This window comes from Dipodomys spectabilis, unplaced genomic scaffold (assembly GCF_019054845.1).
Source record: "Dipodomys spectabilis isolate Male_0828 unplaced genomic scaffold, ASM1905484v1 ptg000288l, whole genome shotgun sequence".
Classification (NCBI taxonomy): Eukaryota; Metazoa; Chordata; class Mammalia; order Rodentia; family Heteromyidae; genus Dipodomys; species Dipodomys spectabilis.
In genome coordinates, this window is record NW_024870965.1 from 2,836,443 (window position 1) to 2,859,352 (window position 22,910).

Here is a 22,910-nt window from a genome sequence, read left to right on the forward strand (position 1 = left end):
CTAATACATGCTAGCAACCGCAGAAATGTTCGACTTTGCTTATGATCACAGGAACTATCTTCTGTAAAACCAGAGTCACCACTTAGTGTTGTGCTCTGTTCTTGTACAATGAATGGCTTCGTTGAAGGCAAGCAGGAGCAGGCTGCGGCCCGCACACTGGGTTGGCACTTTCCTTCTTGCTTTGTTGTTACTGTTTCTTCAATAATAATAAAAATGAGCTCTTACTTTTTTTTTTTTTTTTTTGGTGCCAGTCCTGGGCACTGTCCCTAAACTTCTTTTTGCTCAAGGCTGGTACTCTTAACACTTGAGCCAAAGCTCCACTTCTGGCTTTCTTTGGTAGTTTAGTGGAGAGAGTAGTCTCACAAGCTTTCCTGTGTGGGCTGGCTTCGAACTTTGATTCTCAAATCTCAGCCTCCTGAGTAGTTAGGATTACAGGCGTGAGCCACTGGCGGCCTGCCAAGCTCTTCCAGGTTGAAGGCTTTAGGTGGACGTGGTAAAGGTCATTTGTGTGTGGATGGACATCATTCAAAGTATCAGAGCTTTCCTAGCCCATCCAGTTACAAGGAAAGGCTGGAAAGGGTTAATACAGCATCGGAGCCTCATAATTTACAGCCAGGGTGGGCCAGAGCGCTCTCAGAGAATTTGACACAATGAGTTAAAGCAGCTTGGCTTTCATTTCCCTCCAGCTCAACTTGGAAACATAAATAAATCCTTGGTCTGTAATAGTTAAATGGAAGTATTTGAATGCCTCCTAGTGGTATGTTTTGTGCTCTAATTAAGGTATTACATTTTTTATTGAAAAAATTCTGTGATGAGCTAATAAAGGTTATAAACACAAGGTACCAAGCCCCGTTAATGATGGGGAATCTTCAATGAAATCAAGAAGTTGTATTATTTGCCATGTAAAATCGATCTAAAAAATCTGACTGAGAAAAATATATCTGACAAATGTGGGTACATTTTCAATGAAAATTCTTGTTTTTGTTCCAGATCAGATCATTTTAATTGTTTTTTTATTTAATAGAACTGTTTTATACTTACACATAGACATGTGAATGTTGCTGTTAATAGACTTGAATTGCTTCCTTTATATTTATTATTTCAGATTAATTGTGTTTATCATGTGATGCTTAATTTCTTTGTGTAATAATAAAATAGGAATGTTAATTTATAGAAAGTCTCTGGTTCATGTTCAGATAGGTTTTGCAGTTCGGACTTTGAAGCTGACTAAAATTTGTAATCTTGAAATAAAGGCTAATTGCAAGACTTTCTAAACCCATGAAAAAAGATGCTGCTTTAATGACTGAAAATTGACTTTACATAGGAAGGAGTAGAATTTGCCAAGGAAATAAAGTCACTTGGGGAAGAATGCTGACGAAGATCTTCAGGAGGGGAATTAAAAAAAAAAAAGAGTAATGGCCCTTTGTGAAGTATTAAATACGTTTAATTAAATGCTTGCCCAAATCGGAACAATTAAAATGGCAATTACCTTTAAAGTAGCAGCCACAGTAATTGCAGCTGTTGTGATCTCGAGCTAGGAAACGAAATGTTAATCTGGAATGAGCGGTTTCGAGATGCAATGAGGACATACTTGGCTTCCTGGAGGATGCTGTCAAGCTTGGGTGGCGCACCGGTCAATGGTGGCATTCTCTGTGTCAGTGAGCAGTGTCTCCGGATACCGGAACCCGCGGTTCACACATTACTACAGCTTCAACTGTCGACCGTTCAAGTCCCCTGGTATTATCCCGGCTTCCAGACTCTCCTGACTGGCTCATGTTTCATTCTTTGGCAATTTGCCCTAATGATATCCCCGAGGAGCGCTCTCGCCGCTCTTCCTTTCCATATTTAATCGCGGTGGATTAGTCTGAGGGAATGCCTGAACCCCGCTGCACAAATTGAAAAAAACGCCTCCCACTGTATTTTCTGAGATGCTCACCTCATTTCTTTTTTAAAGCTAAGCTTGCGCCGATGTTCTCAGCTTCCGCCCCAACCTGTGTTTCCACGGGGTCCTCGCTGCCCCTGCGCCCCAGGAGGCAGCTTGCTGCTCTGCGTGGACTTTTTCTGGGGGACTACGGAGGCGTGCTCGGGCGTGGTGGAGACAGCCCGAGCGACAGGCGTGCCCGGGGTGATCGTCGCTGCGCGTAGCTCCCCGAGCCCCCCTTTCCTTGTGGAGGGTCCCAGCTCCTCATTGTGGTCTTCTTACAAATTTCAGTTAACCGCCTGTGTGCACGGATCAGCCGCTCTGCTCTACCCCATGTACTGGCAGCACATATATATTCCTGTCCTCCCTTCTCACCTGCTGGACTACTGCTGGTAAGCTGGCTTCCCTGGGCTCCTCCAAGTAGAAACCCTCACTCACCTACAGAGTTCAGGAACCATCATTAGATCGGAGCAATCACAAGTGTGACTTGTAGGTGAGGAATTCAAGTATTCGAGAGTATCTCCTGCAGGTCAAAGTAGCGCGTCCCCAAGGTGGCAGACGACATCAAGTTGTTTACGGTGTGTGTGTGGGTTTCTTTCAGTCACCTTTTAGAAAGGCAGGTGCTGAGGTAGAGAATGATGGTTGTTGCTGGTGATCGTGGCACGGTGCAGACGCTGTGGCATCACTTGGAGATTCAGTGTCCTAGGCTGGCTGGTCAGTTTGTCTGCCCCAGCCGCCAGCCACCAGGCCATTGCCATCTCTTCCCTCCGCACGCGCTTCCTCCCCTTCATTTCTGGAGTTGCTTTGAACTGGAGCTCGAACTGGAGCATTCTTGAGTTCCTGGCTTGAGACTAAGTTTCAGCCTAAACATTCATTCCGGTATATACAGACATTAGAATGATGACCCATGTCCTCACCCCCTCCCTCGGAGGGCCTTCATGTGAATACCAAGAGGCCAGACATCCATTAGACTCAGAAACTGCAGCTCTGGGGTTGAGGTTCCAGTGTTATCTTGGTCATGGAATCATCTCTCACTGGTACGGCTTAATTCAGAACTTAGATGAGGCTTCCCCCTCGAAACCATGCCGGGTGTACATGCACACACACAAGGAAATCATTCTGGCATTGTAAGTGTTTGTTTATAACACAGCTAATATTAGTTTAAAAAAACCCACAATGTTCTTTTAGAATTAATGTCTTGGATTAACTTTTTTTGTTGTCGTTTCATGGAAAACAGATTAAAGTTATTTACAGACTCCAGTGATTTAAGTTCACGTGCTGAGGTTTTCTGTGAAGTTTTGTGACTCAGTCTTTAGAGCAAGCGGTTGCATTGACCACGTGTTGATGATGCGAAGTGCCCAGTTCCTCCACCGCGGCGGCGGCGGCGTGAGTGGCATGTGGGGAACTTGATGCCCAATGACCAGCTACCGCCGCTCCACCCGCAGGGAGCTCGGGAGGCAGCACAGTTTGGCAGACTAGCGGAATGCAATTTAATTATCTTGTGAAGTGTAACACACACGGTCCAAGTGTAAAGCTAGATCTATAAATAGGCTCTTTTGTGATGCATTTTAGAGAGTTTTTCCTTGGACCACCATACCTGCAGTATTTTACCACTTTTCAAGGCAGGGACTGAGTTTATTCGTTTTGACACCTGTAATAGGTCTTTGTGCATGGTGTTTAGTCATTAGAATATTTTTAAGAAAGGTCTATAAAGAGTCTTTGAAAACACACTGTTGTGTAACTTTAATAGGTAGTTTTTATGTCAAATTTAGTATGCAATTTTAATTTCGATTTAGTGGTTCAACAACCAATGCTTCTAATTATGAGGGCTAGGATGATAATTTAACATATTGTACGGTTTTTCTTTTCTTTTTTTTTTTTTTTTGGTGCTGGACCTGGGCCTTGAACTTGACTTGGGCATTGTCCTTAAGCTTTTGTGCTCAAGGCTAGTACTCCACCATTCTTTGGTAGTTAACGGGAGATGAGTCTCACAGACTTCCTGCCCAGGCTGATTTTGAACAGTGATCCTCAGGTCTCAGCCTCTTAAGTAGCTAGGATTACAGGTGTGAGCCACCAGCACTAGCCTATTATATTGATAACTTATATTGTCAGTGCCCTCTTGGTTTTTTTACTAACATGGTCTGACTTCCTTTTTTTTTTTTTTTCTTTTTTCTTTTTTTTGGAGCCTGTCGTGGGGCCTGAACTCTGGGACTGGGCGCTGTCCCTCAGCTCTTCAGCTCAAGGCTAGCGCTCTATCACTTGAGCCACAGGGCCACTTCCGGCTTTTTTCTTTTTGCTTATGTGGTGCTGAGGAATCGAACTCAGGGCCTCAGGCATGCAAGGCAAGCACTCTACCACTGAGCCACCTTCCCAGCCCATGGTCTGACTTCTTAAGAGGAAACACACCTGTAAGCTCAATTCTCTGTACTCTTAAATTGGACATCTAAGATTTTCTAAGCTATTCTTTAGAGCTTCTTAGATGACATACACAGTCCTGTACCCACTCTGAGCTGTTTCTCTGGTTTGTTTGATATCTGCCACGGGGGCTTTCTTCTGCTGCTGCTTCCACTGCAATGAGAAGTGCGCGTTCCGCGTTTGAGCCCCAGAACATCTCCGTTTCTAATGTCCAAAGTATCCCTGAGCACAGGTCCTGCCACACTCCTCCCTGGAAAGAGAAGGGAGCCGTGGTACCAGATAAGTACTCTGGAACTTTCTGAGCTTGCAGGTCACAGCACTAGGCTCAGCTGCAACCAGAGGAACTTGGCAGAATAATCTAAGTGTTCCCTTGGAGATGGTGAACCAAGACTCTTGTTCTCCTCCATTGTCCGAAGGTGTGATGAACGAAACAACTTTGTAGGGAAAATGATCCTGTTCCCTTTATGTCCAGAGGTTAGAACCAGACTGGTGTGTATGGCCAGAGGGGAAAAGTATCACAGATGGTCCTTCAGTGCCATGACTAGATCATTACTTTAGACTCAGGTTCAAATGAACACTGGGAAGTTTTGAGGAGTAGATGTATCTTTGCAGGGAATGTGTGCTTTCCAGATCCTGAGGTTAATTATTGCTGCACAAAGGGTTTTTGGTTTTGGACTGACACAGTGTAGACTGTGGAGAGGTGTGATGTCATCTTGTGACCACCGGTGAATATGGCGCTGTGGTCTGTTGACAACATTTAACCACAGCGTTGCTTGTGCATTCATTCATTCATTCATAAAACACTTAATGAATACTGCTTGGTGAGCTGTGGCTATGTAACAAAGTGAAGACCTAAATTTTTTCTAGAAATTTTCACAGGAAGAAACACATGCACATACATGCCGATGTATAGACACACACACACACACACACACACACACACACACACACACACACACACAGAGTGTAGATGAATGCTGAAGTGTAGTACTTCTGTAGCAGACGTACAAGAAAACCAGGGTAGGCACCTTTGTGGAGTTGGGGAGAAGCTGTTCCTTATTTTATCAACCTTGATAACAGTACTTGAAGCTTCTAGATAGAAGCTGCTGAGTCCATAAACATAGAGGAGCACGTGGGATCCTAGGCCAGACGATGATACATAGATGATCAGTTATTCAGGGAATAGTTAAGTCTGCCTCTAAGTGCTCTCTATGAAGTGGTCAGATTTGGCTTCTAAGAAAATAGTTTGAAAAATGAATGGAAAGCCAAGTTTTTCAGACAAATTTGATAGATTGCCTTGATCGTATTATGTATGGAAAAGAAAAAAAGGTGATTTTTTTTTTTTTTTTTTTGTCGGTCGTGGGGCTTGAACTCTGGGCCTGAAAGCTGTCCCTCAGCTCTTCAGCTCAAGGCGAACAGTCTACCACTTGAGCCACAGCTCCACTTCTGGTTTTCTGGTGGTTAATTAGAGATAAGAGCCTCACAGACTTTCCTGCCCAGGCTGGCTTTGAACTGCAATCCTTAGATCTCAGCCTCCTGAGTAGCTAGGATGACAGGTGTGAGCTGCTGGCACCAGGCAAAGAGGTGATTTTTACGTAAGGATTAATTGCTAGCCAGTAGAGGAACTAGTTCTAACAACTGGTCTGTGCCTTGTCTTCTCAGATTCGCTTTGCCGACAGTTTTGCACATGGTGAGGCCAGAGATCTTGTCCCTGAGCAGCTAGGCTGAAGTTCAGCTGGGCTGAAAAATTACTTTTCATGAAACAAGAATGTACACAACCCAGTGTGAAACCGTGAGAAATACCTATTCAAGTAACTCTGCATTCGGCAGAACATCATAATTATGTTAGAAATTCTGCAACATATGAATAACAAACATGAGTGAGATCTTTAGTTCAAACATCTGAGTATCTTAGATTCTTCTAGAAACTGGTGAGAAAAAGAAACTTTGGAGTTACCTTGCTGTCCCGTAAAAATGTTCAAGGGACTTTCATATTAAAGTCTGCGTGGAATGTTCTGTTGAAGCTTTGATTTTAGCTTAATAATTTATATAAACATGCTGATTGTATCTCAGATGCTATCTTTTATAATTTTCTTTTTTCCTTTTCCCTTTTTCCTCCCTCCCTCCTTCCCTCTCTCTTTCCCCTTCCTTTCCTCCCTCCCTCCCTCCCTCCCTCCCTCCCTCCCTTTCCTTCCTTCCTCCCTCCCTCCCTTTCCTTCCTTCTTTCCTTCCTCCCTTTCCTCCTCCTAATAAGATAGTCTCCCTATGTTGTTTAATCTGTTCTCAAACTCAAGATCCTCGTTTCTCCTCTTACTGAGTGCTATATAGTACCATATAGTACTTCGCAAGAACATCTTAGAAAGAAAAGGTTAATTCTAAGTAAAAGTCACTACCAAAAAAAGAAAGAAGAGGAAGCACTTATAACCGAGCCTTCTGAATCTCAGCTTTTCAAAATCACGTCACTAATGGAATAATCAGGGCAGTCATAGTCCTAGCTTGTCTCTCCTACTGTGACAGTGTCAGATTTAGGTTCGATGACAAGATACATATACATCTACATGTATGCATATGTAATATGCGTTTACATGTGTGTACCTGTAGCACAGTATACATATACACACATATATTTTAATTTGATGATGTTGGTTGTTGGACCTGGGGCTTGAGCATAGGACTGTTCAGTCTTGCTCAGCTTTTCCCTTCATGGCTGGTGACCTACCACTTGAGCCACACCTCCAGTCTCAAGCTTTTGCTTGAGAAGGAAAGAGTCTCACAGGCTGGCTTTGACTTTTGATCCTCAGCTCTCAGCCTTCTGAACTGCTAGGATGGTCTACGGCCATACCACCCTGAACGCGCCCGATCTCTTCTGAACTGCTTGGATTGCAGAGCTGAGCTACCAGTGTCCATCTGAGAGAAGAGTTTTTACCTGACGGCTTCTATACATCTTTGAAAGTGTTTTTCAGGAGTGTTTTTTAGTGTATTCTAGAAGATTTTGGTATTTTGATAACTTTTTTTCCCCCTCCAGTCCTTGGGCTTGCTATGCTAGGCAGGTGTGCATGCCTCTGAGCCAGGCCTCTCGCCTGAATTTTGGAGAGAGGCCCTTGCTTCCTGCTCAGGCCCAGGCCCTGGTGAGATTCACCTCTTAGGCTTCCCGGTAGTCATGACCACCATGCACACTGCCCAGCCCGGCTCTCCATGGAGAAGGGCTCTCGTGATGTTTTTCCTGCCTGGCCTCGAACTCTGGTCACAACCATCTCAACCTCTCAAATAACCAGGTGGCTGGCTTGTTGGCTGGTTTGTTCTGGTGCTATGGTTTGAACCAGGGCTTTGCACTTGCTAGGGAGGTGTTCCACCACTTCAGCCAGACCTATTAGACCTTTTTTTTTTGGCCAGTCTTGGGGCTTGAACTCAGGGCCTGGGCACTGTCCTCAAGCTTCTTTTGCTCAAGGCTAGCAATCTACCACTTGAGCCATAGCACTACTTCTGGCTTTTTCTGTGTATGTGCTAACTGAGAAATTGAACCCAGAGCTTCATGCATGCTAGGCAAGCACTCTACCACTGAGCCACCTTCCCAGCCCTGGGCCATTTTGTTTGTTAGTTTTTTAGCAGGGCCTCCCATCTTCTGTCCGTACGGGCTTGGACTGCACTCTTCCTATTTATTCCCCCTTGTGGCTGAGATGACAGGAATACAACACCGTGCCCAGTCATTGGTTCAGATGGGATTTTCTTTTCCCTTCTTCTGGCTTTGGAACTGTGATCCTCCTAAATTCTGCATCCAGAATAGCCTGAATGACAGGTGGGATCCACCACACTGGAAGTTGATTAACACTCTTCCCTTACTACAATGTGCTTTGGGGCTGCAGAGCCCCAGGGGCTTTGAGTATTACGAATGTGCTGACAGGAACGCATCCTAAGCGGTGGAGGACTGCACGTCTTCACAGGACCCTATTTCAGGAATTTGGTGGGAGTTGTCTAGCTTGTCGTGTGTAAGTTGCCCGGCACCATCCTGGGCTCCAGACAGTGTTTTAAGGGCTCTGGGGGTGGGAGCTTAGGAGCTTGAACCAGGGACATGGATGCTCTTTGCTATTGAAGTCAAAGGGGAGCAGTTCATGTCGTCCAACTATTGGCAGAAGATCTGATACGGTTTTGAGGATATCCTTGCCTTTAAATAGTTCTCAACTTTGGAGTCCAGTGAAGAATCCAGAGTGTCGGATCAGTTACAGATGGACTGTCACATGGGAATTAGGAAAGAATGGGAAAGAACAGTGACAAAAGGCAAGGAGGCAGCTGGGCGTTAGGATCAAGCACAGCACGAGTACTGCTCTAGAAGCTGCAGGCGAAGGAGGAGCAGAAGGAGAACTTCACCATGGTGTGTGCATTCTGGCTACTCGGTTAGCGTCTCGCCGTCCTTGATAAATCTGGAACTTTTCCAGATGTCTTTGAAACCTCAGCCTCTGTGAAGATGCCTGTAGTTTCATCTGCTTCTGCTTCTCAGAAGCAAAGCAAACACACAGACAGGAGTTTGGGTGACTGTTTTAATAATGTCAGTGATATTAGGAAATTATGCAAATCCTTTGAGAAAGGGGATTATCTGTTTGCATGAACAGAAAAGGTTCGCATTCATAAAGCTTCACTGATGTCTATAAAAGAATTGCCAAAAGTATTTTATTTTTCAGTAGCTACTTGTTCATGTATCTTTTTTCAGCTTCATTGACATCTGTCAGTTCTCATATTGTAGATGGAAGTCTAGCTAGAAATTGTGTGTTGAATACTTTTCATCATATATTTCCTAAAAAGTATTCTGATATCATTAATAACTCAGAATTTATGTATTAAAATTATTTCATGCCTATATTCTCATATCTATTATAAATTATATATTATATATTCTCATATATAATATATATGTATGAGAATGTATATGTATGAGAATATATATATATTAGATTTAACTGATTTAATCCTGATTTTTTTCTTAAAAATATTTTTTAGTCATATAACTCTTGATACCTCTTTATTTCATTATAAATAATTCAGGGCTTTTCATATGTCAGTCTTAAATTTATTAATGTCCTCTAATATTAAATTTGAGTTTTACATATCGAATAATTTTGAGTATCTATAATGTGCCATGCCAAAAATTAGCATTTAATAAGTTTAAAGCATTTGAATAACTTACGTTGTTTCAGTTTTGATGAACTCTCTGAATCTGTACTGTATTTATGTCTTTTGTTTAGTGCCCCAATGCCGTACCTGATTGGCGTTCACTCCAGCCTCTTAGAGGTGAGTGCCTTGCAGAGTGGATAGAATGCTAAAATTAGCTAAAAGTGACAGTTAAGACAGTTTTGTTCGAAGAAATAACAAGTGAATAGGAAATACCATGTAGCGACTAGCTTTGTATCTGAGATATACGTGTTTCATATATTTGAAATATATTTGAGAAAAATGACTTGCAAAAAAGTAATATTGAAATAATTTCATTTAAATCAGTAAACTGGATTATCATTTTCAATGCCATAGGACCTTTGAAGATAATTATATTTGTTAGAGGCTATAGGGTAAATTTTAGTTACTAAAAACATGAATCTTCCTCAGAGACTCCCCTTCTCAGGAAAGTCAGACTTTTTTTTTAAGTGAAAACTTACATAACCTGACTCATAAAATGCGACATTTTTTCATTTGCAAAACTTCAATTCATAAAATGCAACATTTTTTCAATTGCAAAACTTCAATTTTTCAGTTTATCAAAGTGCTGTTTCAAAAAGTAGATTCAGCAGTCTAATGTTAAACTTAAGAATGATATGTAGCTTCTTAAGTTCAAATATTCAATTTTGTTAGGCAGTGTAAAGTTTAGTAATTTTTTCCCATTGTTACTATACCATTTAAGAATGATTTTTTAAATCACTTACATTATTACCTTAACGACACTCCTTCACTTTGTAATACCTTAAACTTGAAATCAATGAGATTTCCAGAGAATGGGGTTTTTTTTGTGTGTTGTTTTGCACAAAAATTGGTATCTGACACAGTAAATAAGAAACTTGTTACTAAAACGGAAGATATGAGGCAGCTGAATGTACTTCCTGTGCTGGCTTTGCTAGCACTGTACATCAGCAGTGTAACCTGATTTTCCATGAGCAAATACGTGTCACTGAATACAGCACCCACCATCTCTCCTTATTTTGACAAAGAAGAATCTCTTGAGTCAGCCTTCTTAGGACCCCAGCGTGTGAGTAATGTCTCTAGTAGAAGGCCTTGGTTATAAATCTCTACCAGTTCTGTTTGGGATATTTTTCTTCTTTTTGAAAAATGGTAGGACAATATTTTAAATCTGTCTTGTTCTTATTGAAGAATAGACTTTAGTGAACTCTTAGCAGGTTTAATTTGTCTTTAATTTGAAGTGTGGATTGGTAACTTCATGACTCCTTTTATTTACTTAAGTTTTAGAGAACGTGTTTCTTAACAGTCCAGGTATTTGGAGAGTAAGGAGACAGTATATAAAATGAAATGAGTGAATTGCTACTTCATTTGTTGTTATATGGGATATATAAACTGGTATTTTACAAATTTGACTTCATACAAATCTAGCCATGGTTAGAATTTTTTTCTAAAGTCATCAAACTTTGTTTTTCATGTTTGCATCTGTATCTTTCTGTATTTAATGTATTTGATAGGGCTTATAATTTTATAATATATTTTCTTGTAGAAATAAATACTTTAAGTTACTGGCATTGTGCTATTGTTTTTTGCAAAATAGTTTTCAATCAATTTTTAAAACAAATCATTGGGTTTTTATAAACTACTTTAGAAAGCTATATATTTACATGTTTTACTTATGTCAATCACATATTTATTAAATAGAACCTGCTTATTATAAAGAAAGCTAATTTTTTTAAGGAGACAATTTAAGAATTATTTACTTTCGAAAGCATTAGCTTGGAAATAAAGTCCATTAAAGCATATATGAGCTCCTGATTTTGAGTGGGAGTATTTTGGAGCCAGGATTAAATTGGCAAAAATCTCTGTAGTTTTACATGCTGAGTATGTTCAAGACTCTTAGTAGTTTTATTTCACTTATCTGGCTTGGTAGTGAATGAGAAGGTGCAGTTGGAACTCCAGGAATTCTTTTAAGTCAGTTGTTACCATTTAGTAACTTTCTCTTAATCAACTACGAGATGATATACGTCATCTTAGCGCTGTTAATTTTACAATAAGTACCTTCTGGTTAAAAATATATATATCTTCTAGCTATTTATGTTGTTCAATGAGAGACTGAGCTGAGTGAAATTTTAATGTTGTACTTGGTAATTACAACTGATTTATTCTTTAAAAGAAAAATCAAAATATTTTCTTTCTTCTTTCTTGGCCAAGCAAGTTTCAGCATGTATTAGCAGTTCTAGAAAACCGATCAAACACAACATTTGTAAGACATGAAATTAATGTTCCTTGAAATCTTTCTTTCATATACTTTTATGTACCTGTGAGTGAAGGATATTTTTTAAAAAAACCTCTTTTTAAAATACAAATTTACTTTTAAAATAAAGGAAAGCTGTTGTTCTCCCTGAACACTAGACTGAGGATGAACTGAAAGCAGACTTGGCACGGAGCCAAGTGAACACTACAAATTTAGTGAACACTACAAATAGGAGGTTTGTCTCGTGTGCTGTCCTGTACACAGGACTGCAGGTGAGATGTGGCCTGTTTCTCAAGGGCATCTGACTGCTGGCCCTGGGTCATGTCCTGGCATGAGTGTACATAATGTCTATTTGGGTCCACATTGTGTGGAAGGGTTACTTATAGACGGAAATACTAGACACGTTCTTTCAGTGTGTGTTTAATAATATTTCCTTATTTTTAAAGAAAAACAACAACTTCCCCCTTATTTTACACTTTCAAATTTAGGTCACATAACTGTGAGAGATGAAAAAATATGCCGCAGAGTTAGGAGGTGTGCTTTAGGGCTTCCCACACCTATTTAGAATTGAATAAAAAAAAAAATACCTGAAACCTATTTAAGGAGGAAAAAAAAACTGCATAGCATGCTGCTAGCAGCCCAAATTTTCTTTGGAAAATATTTAAATCTTTTGCACACTATTTTTTCCTGTTTTGCTCACTTAAGGCTGTTTTAACCTTAGGGATTATTGAGTGGTTGATTGAAAATGAATACATTTTTATTCTTATAGAGTAGTAATGTAGACAATATCTGATACTCAACTATTATTGGACTTTGTACAACTAAAGGTAATTTGGAAAACGTATACATTTCACGTTAACATCTGATTATTCAGACTTTAATGATAGAATAATAATCTCAAAACATTTGGGGGCATGTAGTCTCTGTCCTGGGTTAGATGTGCAAACTCAGCTCAGCCATGAATCCAGCCTCCCGGGTTCTCTTTATAGTTTCTGGCATGAGGCCAGCTTAAAAATCAAAGAGGAGGTTGAGTTATGACATAGTTTTTTTTTTTCACAGTAATGCACTACTGTAAGTATTCTAATTACACTTTAGCTAGCATATAGATGTTCGCATATATGTGGATTTGAACCTTTGTTATACCTGTGCACATGGAAGGGAAAGAAGGAGGGGATTTGTAAATGAATCTGCAGCAGTGTCAGCAACACCACCAGAGATGAGTCTCTGCTGTTATCTTTTAAGTTCGTAATACCCACAGTGTCCTTTACCAGATCAAGTTTTAAAACCACCACACCCTCATCCCCCAAAATGCACACATTGCATGGACATTATGGCTCTCTTAGCACATAACTATCCCTTACTTAAATGACCATTTCCCTAGCAAATTTAACATTCTGCCCAAGACTTGAGTCTTGAAGTTCTAAATGGATCAGAGCAATTTCAGTCATAGACAACTTAGTACAGAATAATTCATTAAGCCAGTTTAAAATTTAAGGTATTTAATTAATCGTCAAACATGACTTTTGTTCTTCGAGTAGACTTAAAAATATGGCCCTGAAATTAGTTATTGATCTTTTGCTAATTGACACACACAATTACAGAATTCTGAATTCATGGACATATTTTGCTAATAAGCCCATTACTTCTAACTGAAGAATAATAATACTGTGTGCTATCATTTCAACAAGACAGTGGAATCCAATGATTTATGTTAAGTAGGAAAAATAAACTGTAAGTTTTCTTTTTTGTAAGGATTAAAAATTAAGTAGTATATCAATTTGCTATCCTTTGTGGACACATTGAGATACTTGGACAATTTTGACTAAACTGTCAAGTAAATTAGACCAAAGAGAAGATTTGATCAGCTATTGAATCTAATTCTTTATTTTGAAATTCATGTAAGGAGAGTTCCTACTAACACATCCCATATTCGTATCCTGTTATTTTCTTATGCCAATTCCAGTCCTCATCAGTGCATACCTATTACAAGAGAAAATGTTCATTCATTTAAAATGTACTTGATACTATAGGCATAGTTATTGGTTTGCATTGTCCTTATTCAATATAATTTACGCTGAGGTCAATACAGATCTGGGCATAAATTCCTCTATCATGGGATTAATACTCAATTGATCAATTTTAAAGGCTATAAATGTTTTTACGGTTTGACACAACACTGACTATTTAATAAGTCTTTATTATGATGTTTCTTTGGTAGTTAGTTTGAACAAATTCTCTAAGCATTCTTACTACACATCTGTTTGGATGGGTCATAAACAGTCTTCGTTTCTAGAGTCATTTATATTTGTAGGATACTCCTAAAAGTGATGCATTAAGATGATTTTTTTGTATGTTTCCAAGCTCATCATGCTTTCCTAAGGAAAATAAGATTTTTTTTTTTTATCATTGTGCTTTTTAAACAGAGAGTGAGAAATAAGTCATTGGAAGACGTGGTTTTGCTGAATGTCGACACAAACACGTTCGAATCCCCATTTAATGACTTGAGCAACCTCCCGAGTGATGTGGTAAGTCTCAGGTGTGGTTTTTGTACACATTCGCCTTCACCCCCATCCCCAAAGTAACTGAGTCATTTTTGTTACTTAAAAAAAAAAAATCTGAAATTAAAAGATTGGATGTGGTACAACAGGGAGAGAGGACTCAATGGCGATTCTGTTTTTAATACTTTTTACCTTTTGGCAGTTGAGGAGATGTTGAATGGAACGCCATATTCCTTATTGTAAAAGTAGGATCGTAATTAAGAAGCTAGATGCATTCATTAGGCAGCGTTTCTTTAAATGCAGGCCTCTTCATCTCATCTTAATCATTATATTACAAAGTAGGCATTGCTGTCTGCCTAGTGGCATGTCTTGCAAAAGAATGAGAGAGGTTTTGAAGGCAGGGAGAAGAAGGGGGCCAATTATCGGCTTTTGCTTCCCTGCCACCTGCCAGCGCTTTTCCTTTTAATTAATGATCTGGTGGTAGTGGTCAATATAATAAGAAATGCTTGTACAGTTGGGGTCAGAAAATTCTGGCTTTGATCTCTCCCAACTTTCTGAAACATTTATTTGTTTTCTCTAAATTATTTCAGTTTTATTTTAATCTTTTCTCTCCTGCTGAGGGCTGCAAGAATGAAAACCTATACTGTGTGTCATTTGCCTTGGCAGAGCAAAGACTGCTTACTTAGAATTCTATTTGTAAATTAAACTGAAAACCCAGTTTGTCATAAAAGACATCGGATCCTTTTGAAATGACGAAAACTGTCTTTTGTCTGTAAAGGCTGATAAATTAAGTGCCAGTTCCCTTCTGGTCTTTGATCTTGCAGAGGAGAGAGAGAGAGAGAGAGAGAGAGAGTAGCTTATAATGGCATATTCTGTATTTCATGTTAAATAGTCTCCAAAAAAATGCAGTTATTTTGCCCTGTTCTTCTTTACAATTAAAAAAATAAATGCATGATAGTGTTATTTCTGTATACACATTTTATTGTTGTTCATAAATATCCTAATAATAGAGTTCTAAGCTTATAATAATTTTTTTAAAAACCAAAGCATTCATTTTTTCTTCTTTCCTCGTTCTTTCTTCTTAAGATTTGGGAATTAACAATATTTTTCTGTAAATTGCAAATACTTTAAAAGCCATTTTGAAGGAACTTAAAGAAGTACATTTTAAAGCTCCAAATTAAAAAATTTTTGAATCCTAGCCTTGATTGTTCTTATGGCTAAGATAGAAAAACATGATTTAAAAGTCAAAATCTTATTTATTCCCCAAATAACTTAAAAGTTCTTACTGACTCAAAACACATTAAAATGAAATACCCTATCTGACTCTAGCAAAATTCATTGTGCTTATGAACAAATCCAAACTTAGGCCAGTGAACAATTACATTATCTTTTTTACTTATTGTGGCCACATCAACTTAGTGTAAAAAAATTGTCAGAAACTCCTAGAAATGATTAGCTATTCATTTAGAAATTTGTGAAACTTTTCTTCACTGAAAAGAGAAATAACTATGAAAATAGAATCCCAATTTTTAAAAATGTCTTCCTGATGCATATTATGGGTGTATTTGCCTTAAGGAGAAGAGATAGTTCTTCAAAAGTAAAAGGAAAGAAGAAGAAAAGAAAAGGAGAGAGAAAGGCATTCGGCTTTTGTGTATGTGATATGGATATTTTGGGAGACAGACTTTGTGAGATGGTTCCTTGAAAACCCTTAAAATTGTATGTTTTCAAGATTTTTTTTAAAAATTAAGATAGAGGTTTTTTTTTTCTGTAGAATTAGTTTGATAATAAAGATATTTATTTAAATAGTTTGGGAAGTTAAACAACATTCATAAAATGTTCCAATTTTTATGTGTACAGTGACAGAAGAGACCATGGTGTCATTTACTTGTAAACAATATTTATATACACACATACATATATATGTGAATATATATATATATATATATATGTCAAAAGAAGCACAGCAAGATGTGAATTATACATAGATCCTTAAGTTGAAGGCCAGGATTTAGACACAAATTTCAATGCTGTAGAAATCAAAACAACACTGGAGCTAGAGCTCAGTTGCTTTGTTCAAAGGATGAGATAATTTACAAGGTATTAGAGGTGATTGTGTAACCTATCTCTAATAAATGGAGCTTTTTTCATCAGTTTTCCAAAGCTGTCTCCTATCGCTCTGGAAGAAATGTGGATAAAGTGTATGATTGCGTAGTTTTTAAATGTCAGATGTTTTAAGGGAGATGTGTTAGAATCATGCATGTGGTTTGCATTAATAAAGTATACGTGAAGCCTGAAAAATATGACTATTGGTATTGTTTGATTGTTTAATAAGTTAACTGAGGTTTAAATGGAGGGCCTTTTAAATCAAGCACCGGAGCATTTCAATTCCGCTTGCAGGCAGGAGACTTTCTCCGCATGTGTACTTTATTACTGTGTCAGCCTGGCCAGTGGTCCAGGCTGCCGCGGGGTCAGTGGTCACAGTTGTCCCGAGTTACCGGTTCTTTCTTCCTGGGAACCCTCTGCAGGGTTGCATGCTGTAATCTTCTTAATGGCTCCATTCCAATATTCACACATAATACTTTAGATTTATTGACTGTTAGAAATACTACCATGCCAGTAGCAGTTCCGCTACTCTTAAGGTATTTAAAATTGGAAAAATAAATCAGGACAAAGCTTTCAGAAAATCCTTTGTTTTCCTTAAGGGAGGGGCAAAAACTCTCTTCCTGTCTTCTGACAAGAACACTTGTGTTTCGATTCCATCATTTCACTCAAGACTTGTGTCATTAAAATAAGTCTCAAGCTTTGCTACTGAGAATTTTTATATGATGACAAAGAATAACTTTGGAAGGCAGTAGATGCATTTGAATACATATTTGTAAATTTTGTCTGTAACTACATTATGTTGTATTTTTAGTGACAATGCCACGTAAAGGTCTTAAGACATGATGTAGTTTGAGTATTTTAAATACAAAAATAAATTTCAGGGCTCAATAACTATCAATCAAAGTTAGTGGTATTGTAGTGTGTTTATGAGGGTGGGGTAAGCGAACCGATTGAACCAAATATAGCATTTGAAATCTCAAATGAGTTCATTTTAATGCACTATTGAAACTTTCCATCCCAAGTATATACACACATTTAGTTTGAACTATATAATAAATTGCAATACCATTTTCCTAAGCTCATTTTAAGTCTTAACTGCTCCTTTCAGTTTTTATCATTAACATTTTTTTAAGAAGTCCTTTGGGAATTGTTAATATTTCAAAAATAAATAGGATGAGACTGATTTACTGGAAAATTAAGCTATTAATAATTAAAAGTCGAATAAGATTTAGGAAGGTCATTCTCCTAAGAATATTAAGGTAAATAGTGATAAACTAACTCCTATATTCAGAAGCAGGTTACAAATGACACCTGAAAGGTGAATTTGACCCACATTGCTTAATGGACTTTAAGCAATTCTAACTCAAGTAGTGTTGAACAAATAACACAGTCTAAAGTAGACAGAATGGGTTCTCCCTGTATGAGGTGTGGATGTGTAAGGGTTGAATGTTGACTGTTCATGATGTAAAGCTTTAGTGTGTCAGAATGATCCTCCCATCTCCGACCCAGATCCTAGACAATGTAACGAGTTAACTTCTTTAAAATTTAATACAGAATCTTATTCAGCATTCTGGTCTTGTGAAACGATCTGTTTGATGTAAATTAAGATTTTCAGCACCGTTTTTACATTTTTATTTTTATCTTATAATGCATTTCATTATGTATAAGTAAATAATTAATTTCTGTTTCTTAATGTGAGTGCATATATTCAGAAGGTGTTACAAATTCACCGTCTGTGACGGGATGGTGGTGTTTGGTGTAAAGAATTTTTAATCATTAAGCATTAGAAAGATGCTATTATCAAGTGGTCATATCTAATACATCTTACATACTATAGTGTAGTTTTGAAATACTAAATAGAAGAAGTGCAGACTGTTTTAGTGTGAGGAGAAAAAAAAAGCTACACGTTATTCTGAATCACTTGAAGTGATTAAGAAAACACTCCTAAAATTTTGACTTTCAATAAGATTTTTGGCTATCTACGTTTAAGCAAGTTTATTGACTTGGAAATAAACTTGAAAAAGAATGGGTCATTTCACTACGTTTAAAGGCCAACTTTCAATACAATATTAGAGTATATAAACCCTTATGACCATGCCAATTGTCAATAAGTACATTTCATTCATTGACTATTTCCTCTAATTTAACACGAAGGTTTAACATGTTAAATGTCATAATAAATGTTATAAAGGAAGGAAAAGCTCCCAAGAGTATTTTTTTTTTATTAGTTCCAGATTGGACACAGCTCGAGCTCAATCCTTATCATATTTAATAGTAAGTGAAGTCCTTAACAGATTTCGGGGTGGGGGGTGGTCACGTTGGGAAGAGAATACAGTTTTACCTAGCGCGGGGCATAGTTTGGAGATTGTGTTATTATTTAGCTCACAGAGTTGCCTGGAGGAGATGCCAGTGGCCTTCACTTGGCCCCTGTTGAGATGCAGTTATGGACCCAGCCCCCAGGTGTCAGGACTGGGGTCTGGCTGCGCAGGCCCGGCCCTGGTGCAGTGCTGTGTAAACAGTAGGTGCCCAGTAAATGACGTTCCACTGCTTTTCTCTCCTGTGATAGAAGTTTGCTTTTAAAGTCCCCCTTTGTAGTAACCTTTTAGAATATTCTGTAAGCATATTTTCATAATAATGCAAGGAAAAGCACTGGAAGCACATTTAAAGTAAACTTCTTTTTTTTTAAACTATGAATACGATGTCTCTTTCCTGCTTGTGTCTGGAGAAGCAGTGTGGTGTTGAGAAGCTGTCTTCTGCACACTGATAAGAGTCTGTGTGACCTCGCCAGTATTTGACGGGGTTATTTGCAAAGGTGCGTTTTGATTTCTAGGTAAAATATAGATGTGATTATTTCCCTGCTGTTTTCTTGGTACTTCAAATAAAGAATTTAAACCAAACCCCAAACCAAACAAAATCCAAACCATTTAGTGTGCTTCCACACATTTCGGAGATCTGCTATTTTTTTCTCAACAGAATCAGAGAAACCCCCACAGTGCCGACCAGGCTTGAGTGAGTAGCTCTCCCTTTTTGCTCGACATTTCTAAAGTTAATTCACTATTTGCTACTTTTAGTGATTATTAAGTGCTCACGAAGTCCTTGGCTTCTCATGGCTTTTTATTTCACACGAAATTACCAACCCTTCTCCTTCCCATTCCTATGTTATCTGAATAGCATGCTTCTCTCTTACTGCTCAATTTTTTAAAGAAGGCAAGTCTTGATTTTTGGCTTATAAAATTATTTCCAACTTATTCTAGTTCTTTAAATTCGTGACTTCTTCATGTTCAAGGATTAATGTGTGTGTATGTGTGTGTGTGTGTGTGTGTGTGTGTGTGTGTGTTGTAACACACTTGGATCCTGATGAACTTTGAGATGAATTCTATTCCCTGTGTCCATCACAGACACTCTACTTAAACTAGAGGAGTAGATATAAAACTGTCCCTGGGACAGAGGATTAATTTGGTCATTAGTTCACTCATTCAGTCATTCGTTTATTCAAGTATTTACCCAGCACCTCGGTGTGCCCGTCCTGAGCTAAGAGCTGGGAGTATCCGTGAGGGACAAGGTGCTCTACATGGCTCTACATGGCGCCTTGGTTAACGAACGCTGGCTAGAATCGCCAGTTAGGGCAGGTGTTTCCAGGAGAGGAGGGAGGCATGGAGGGTGTGGTGAGGAGGGAGCCGTGGTTTGGACGGGGGGGGGGGGGGGGGGGGCAGGCTGGTGTAGGCTGGGGACGACGCCCTGGGCCCGGGCACAGCCTTGTCTAGCAGAAGGCTGAGCAGCCCTGAGTGTGGGCAGGTTTCGCTCACGGCCTGGCGCGAGCCTGATGCCGAGAGCCGCACCGGAGGCGGACTGCAGGGCACCGCAGGGGCACGGGGCCAGTGCCCCGCCAGCAGCGGGTCTGTATTAGTGCCCCCAGATCGCTCGCGCTTCCTTGGTTTCCTCAAACAAACAGGGTTTGGGCTTAGCTGCTGTAACAGGTGGACCTAACTCCATCCTCAGATACTTGTTTGCTTCCGTATTAGACAGTAATTAAGAGGAGAGTTGTTCAGGTGGCCACGGCCACCCTCAGCTTATGCATCCATCTCCTGCTTCCCGGTGGCGGTCCTTGTCCGGGTCACCCTGCAGAGCCAGGGAGCTGCGGGGTGGGGTGAAAGGCGCACCTGTCAGAACGTAGGGGCGGGGGTCACACGCAGACTGCCCGTCCTGGTCATCTCTGCTCCCCGGAAGCCGGGGTGAGTATCTCTTAGCAGCGCTGAGATTGCGTTCTCACCAGTCCACGCGCTCAGGTCGGCTTTGTCTGGCCCCATCTAAGCTCAGGGTGTCAGGAAGTCTTCCAGCAAAGGCGACCTTAGTGAGGAGATGGGAAAAAACCCGAATGTAAGGGATTTTGCTGTGGGAATGAGGGTGGCTAATTCAGGACTGAAGAGAAGGCCCTTAGCTTTGGTTAAGAACTAGCCTTATATACACCCAAGGGCAGAGATAGACTGGGTGATCACGTGAGACCTGCAGTTGAGGTAAGAGCCATTTTGATATTTTACTGGAAATTCAGTGAAGGCATCTTCAGCACAGCAATAATGCAACCACTGCGAGTTACAAAAAACATATCATGCTGGGTCCTGAAGATGAGTAGGTTTATGCAGGGAAGCAGGCTGGGCTCTGGTAGCTCTATAATTGTGGCTCCTCAGGAAGCTGAAATCTGGAGGATCATGTTTCAGGTCTACCTGGGCAGAAAAGCCTGAGAGACTCCACCTCCAAAATAACTAGCAAAAACTTGGACTGGAAGTATGACTCAAGTGGTAGAGCACCAGCTGAGCAAGTAGGAGGCCCTGAGTTCAAGCAGACAAAAAACAGAAGCAATGGTCAAGCTGAGAGCAATCATTACTCGATCCTGGTAAGGTTAAAAGTTCAGAGAAAAGCAGAGAGATTTGAAGTGTGTACGAGAGAGAGAGAGAGGAGAGAGAGAGCTGGCAGCCCCGGGGGGAAGCGGAAGGGGCCGTGTTGAGAAGCACCCGCATGTTCCTCTGAGTGCAGCTGGACAGGCCCGGCCCTGACCTTGCGCTGGAGTGGCATGTTTCTTGTTACTGTGACAAAACACCGGAGGCACACAGCTGACGAGGAAGAAAGGTTTACCTTTGCCTGCACTTCCCGAGTTTCCAGCCCAAGTTGGATGACGCCCTTGCTGGGGCCTGCGGCAGGCGTGGACGGGCGGCGGAGGCGTGGGGGCTGCAGAGAGGAGAGCAAAGGAAGGGCCGGCTTCCCACAGCCCTGCAAGCCAGCGGGCCGGCTGCTCGGGGAGGCCCCCTCAGACACCCGCTCCCCAGACCGCGGGGGACACCGCCAACCGGAACGGCCTTGGACGTGGCCACCTCCGGGGACGCCTCAGACCCCACGTTACGGCAGGTGGAGATGAGAACGCTTTTGGACATCTTCGTATTAGAAACTCCCCCTGGAGGGGAAGTGGTGGTAGATGGTGCCATCCTGGGTAGGGTTTGATAGCTAATTTAGGCACTCTGTTAGGCCTCAAATGGAGTCTTGTGAGAAAATATGTTGTAGTAGCAGATAAGTGTTCATTGTGTTTCTTTAAAAAAGTTGACTGTGAGAAAGAAAGGATAAATTCCCACGGCAGACGCTGCGGCGTCTCCAGAACAGTCTCCAGAACAGCCTCGCGGAGTGACGTGCTTTTCCCTCAGTGAGCCTGGCCCGGGCTGAGCAGGCCACCTCAGTGTTACTCGTGAACACTGGATTTCTCTTGCAGCATAATGTTTCTGTTTGTGGTCCTGAAAAATAATTTGAATGTCAAGGCATAGCCGTTGTTTGTTTTCAGCATAAAGATGCTTCTAGAAGTCGAGAAAGAGGAGAATGTGCTGCCCCTCTGATAAACAACCCACCTCTGAGTCTTCCCGTTGGCATAATTACCTCATTACTCAGACTGCGTGCACGTGGCTTGCACTCTTTAATTTATCCCTGTTTTCTCTGTTTACTTTTGTAATGCCCCGTTTTTATTCATCGGAGCTTCAGTGTAAAGAGGGTAAAAGTGGAGGATTAGTGGTAATATTATTCAGGCTGCAGTAAACTCCCTGTGTGTTAAAATCCGGCTTCTAATTCCTTGGATCAGGGGTGCATAGAGGCCCCGTTCTCATTGCAGGAAAGGAATTTAAACATTTGATAGGAGCAAGGATGAAATGTTTTTCTGCACTTTCTTTTCACCGTTTTAACATTTTTGGCACCATATGTACCCAATTAGACAAAAACTTATTCACAGACAAAAGCATCTAAAAAACAATAAAGCAGACCAGTTCTGAGGTAATATTTAGCCATTAGAGGTGTCGCTGGTTTACTTTTCTTACAAATACAAAGAGAAAATGATGGCACTGTTTCAGTACAGTAGGATGCGTCGTAATAACCGTAGGACTAAGGAACTAAACACTCATATGAATTCAGAGTTGTGTGTGGTTGAGATCCTTTAGAATTTCATGGGAGGACGCACATTTATTCTCTAACACAATGTAGTTTTGAATGAAAGCAGGAAATGCTGTTTCTCAGACCAGGTCCTGAGAAA

At 40.2% G+C, this 22,910-nt stretch overlaps 1 protein-coding gene across 1 annotated transcript in view; it reads left to right on the forward strand.

Annotated features, from left to right (window-relative positions):
* The window catches only part of Dennd1b (DENN domain containing 1B), a 158,170-nt gene that overhangs the window by 88,268 nt on the left and 46,992 nt on the right, over nucleotides 1–22,910 (forward strand). The window contains exons 11-13 of the mRNA XM_042701274.1: nucleotides 2,213–2,313; nucleotides 9,574–9,619; nucleotides 14,174–14,275. Of these exons, the coding sequence (XP_042557208.1) occupies nucleotides 2,213–2,313; nucleotides 9,574–9,619; nucleotides 14,174–14,275 (249 nt within the window). The remainder of the gene's footprint in view (nucleotides 1–2,212; nucleotides 2,314–9,573; nucleotides 9,620–14,173; nucleotides 14,276–22,910) is intronic.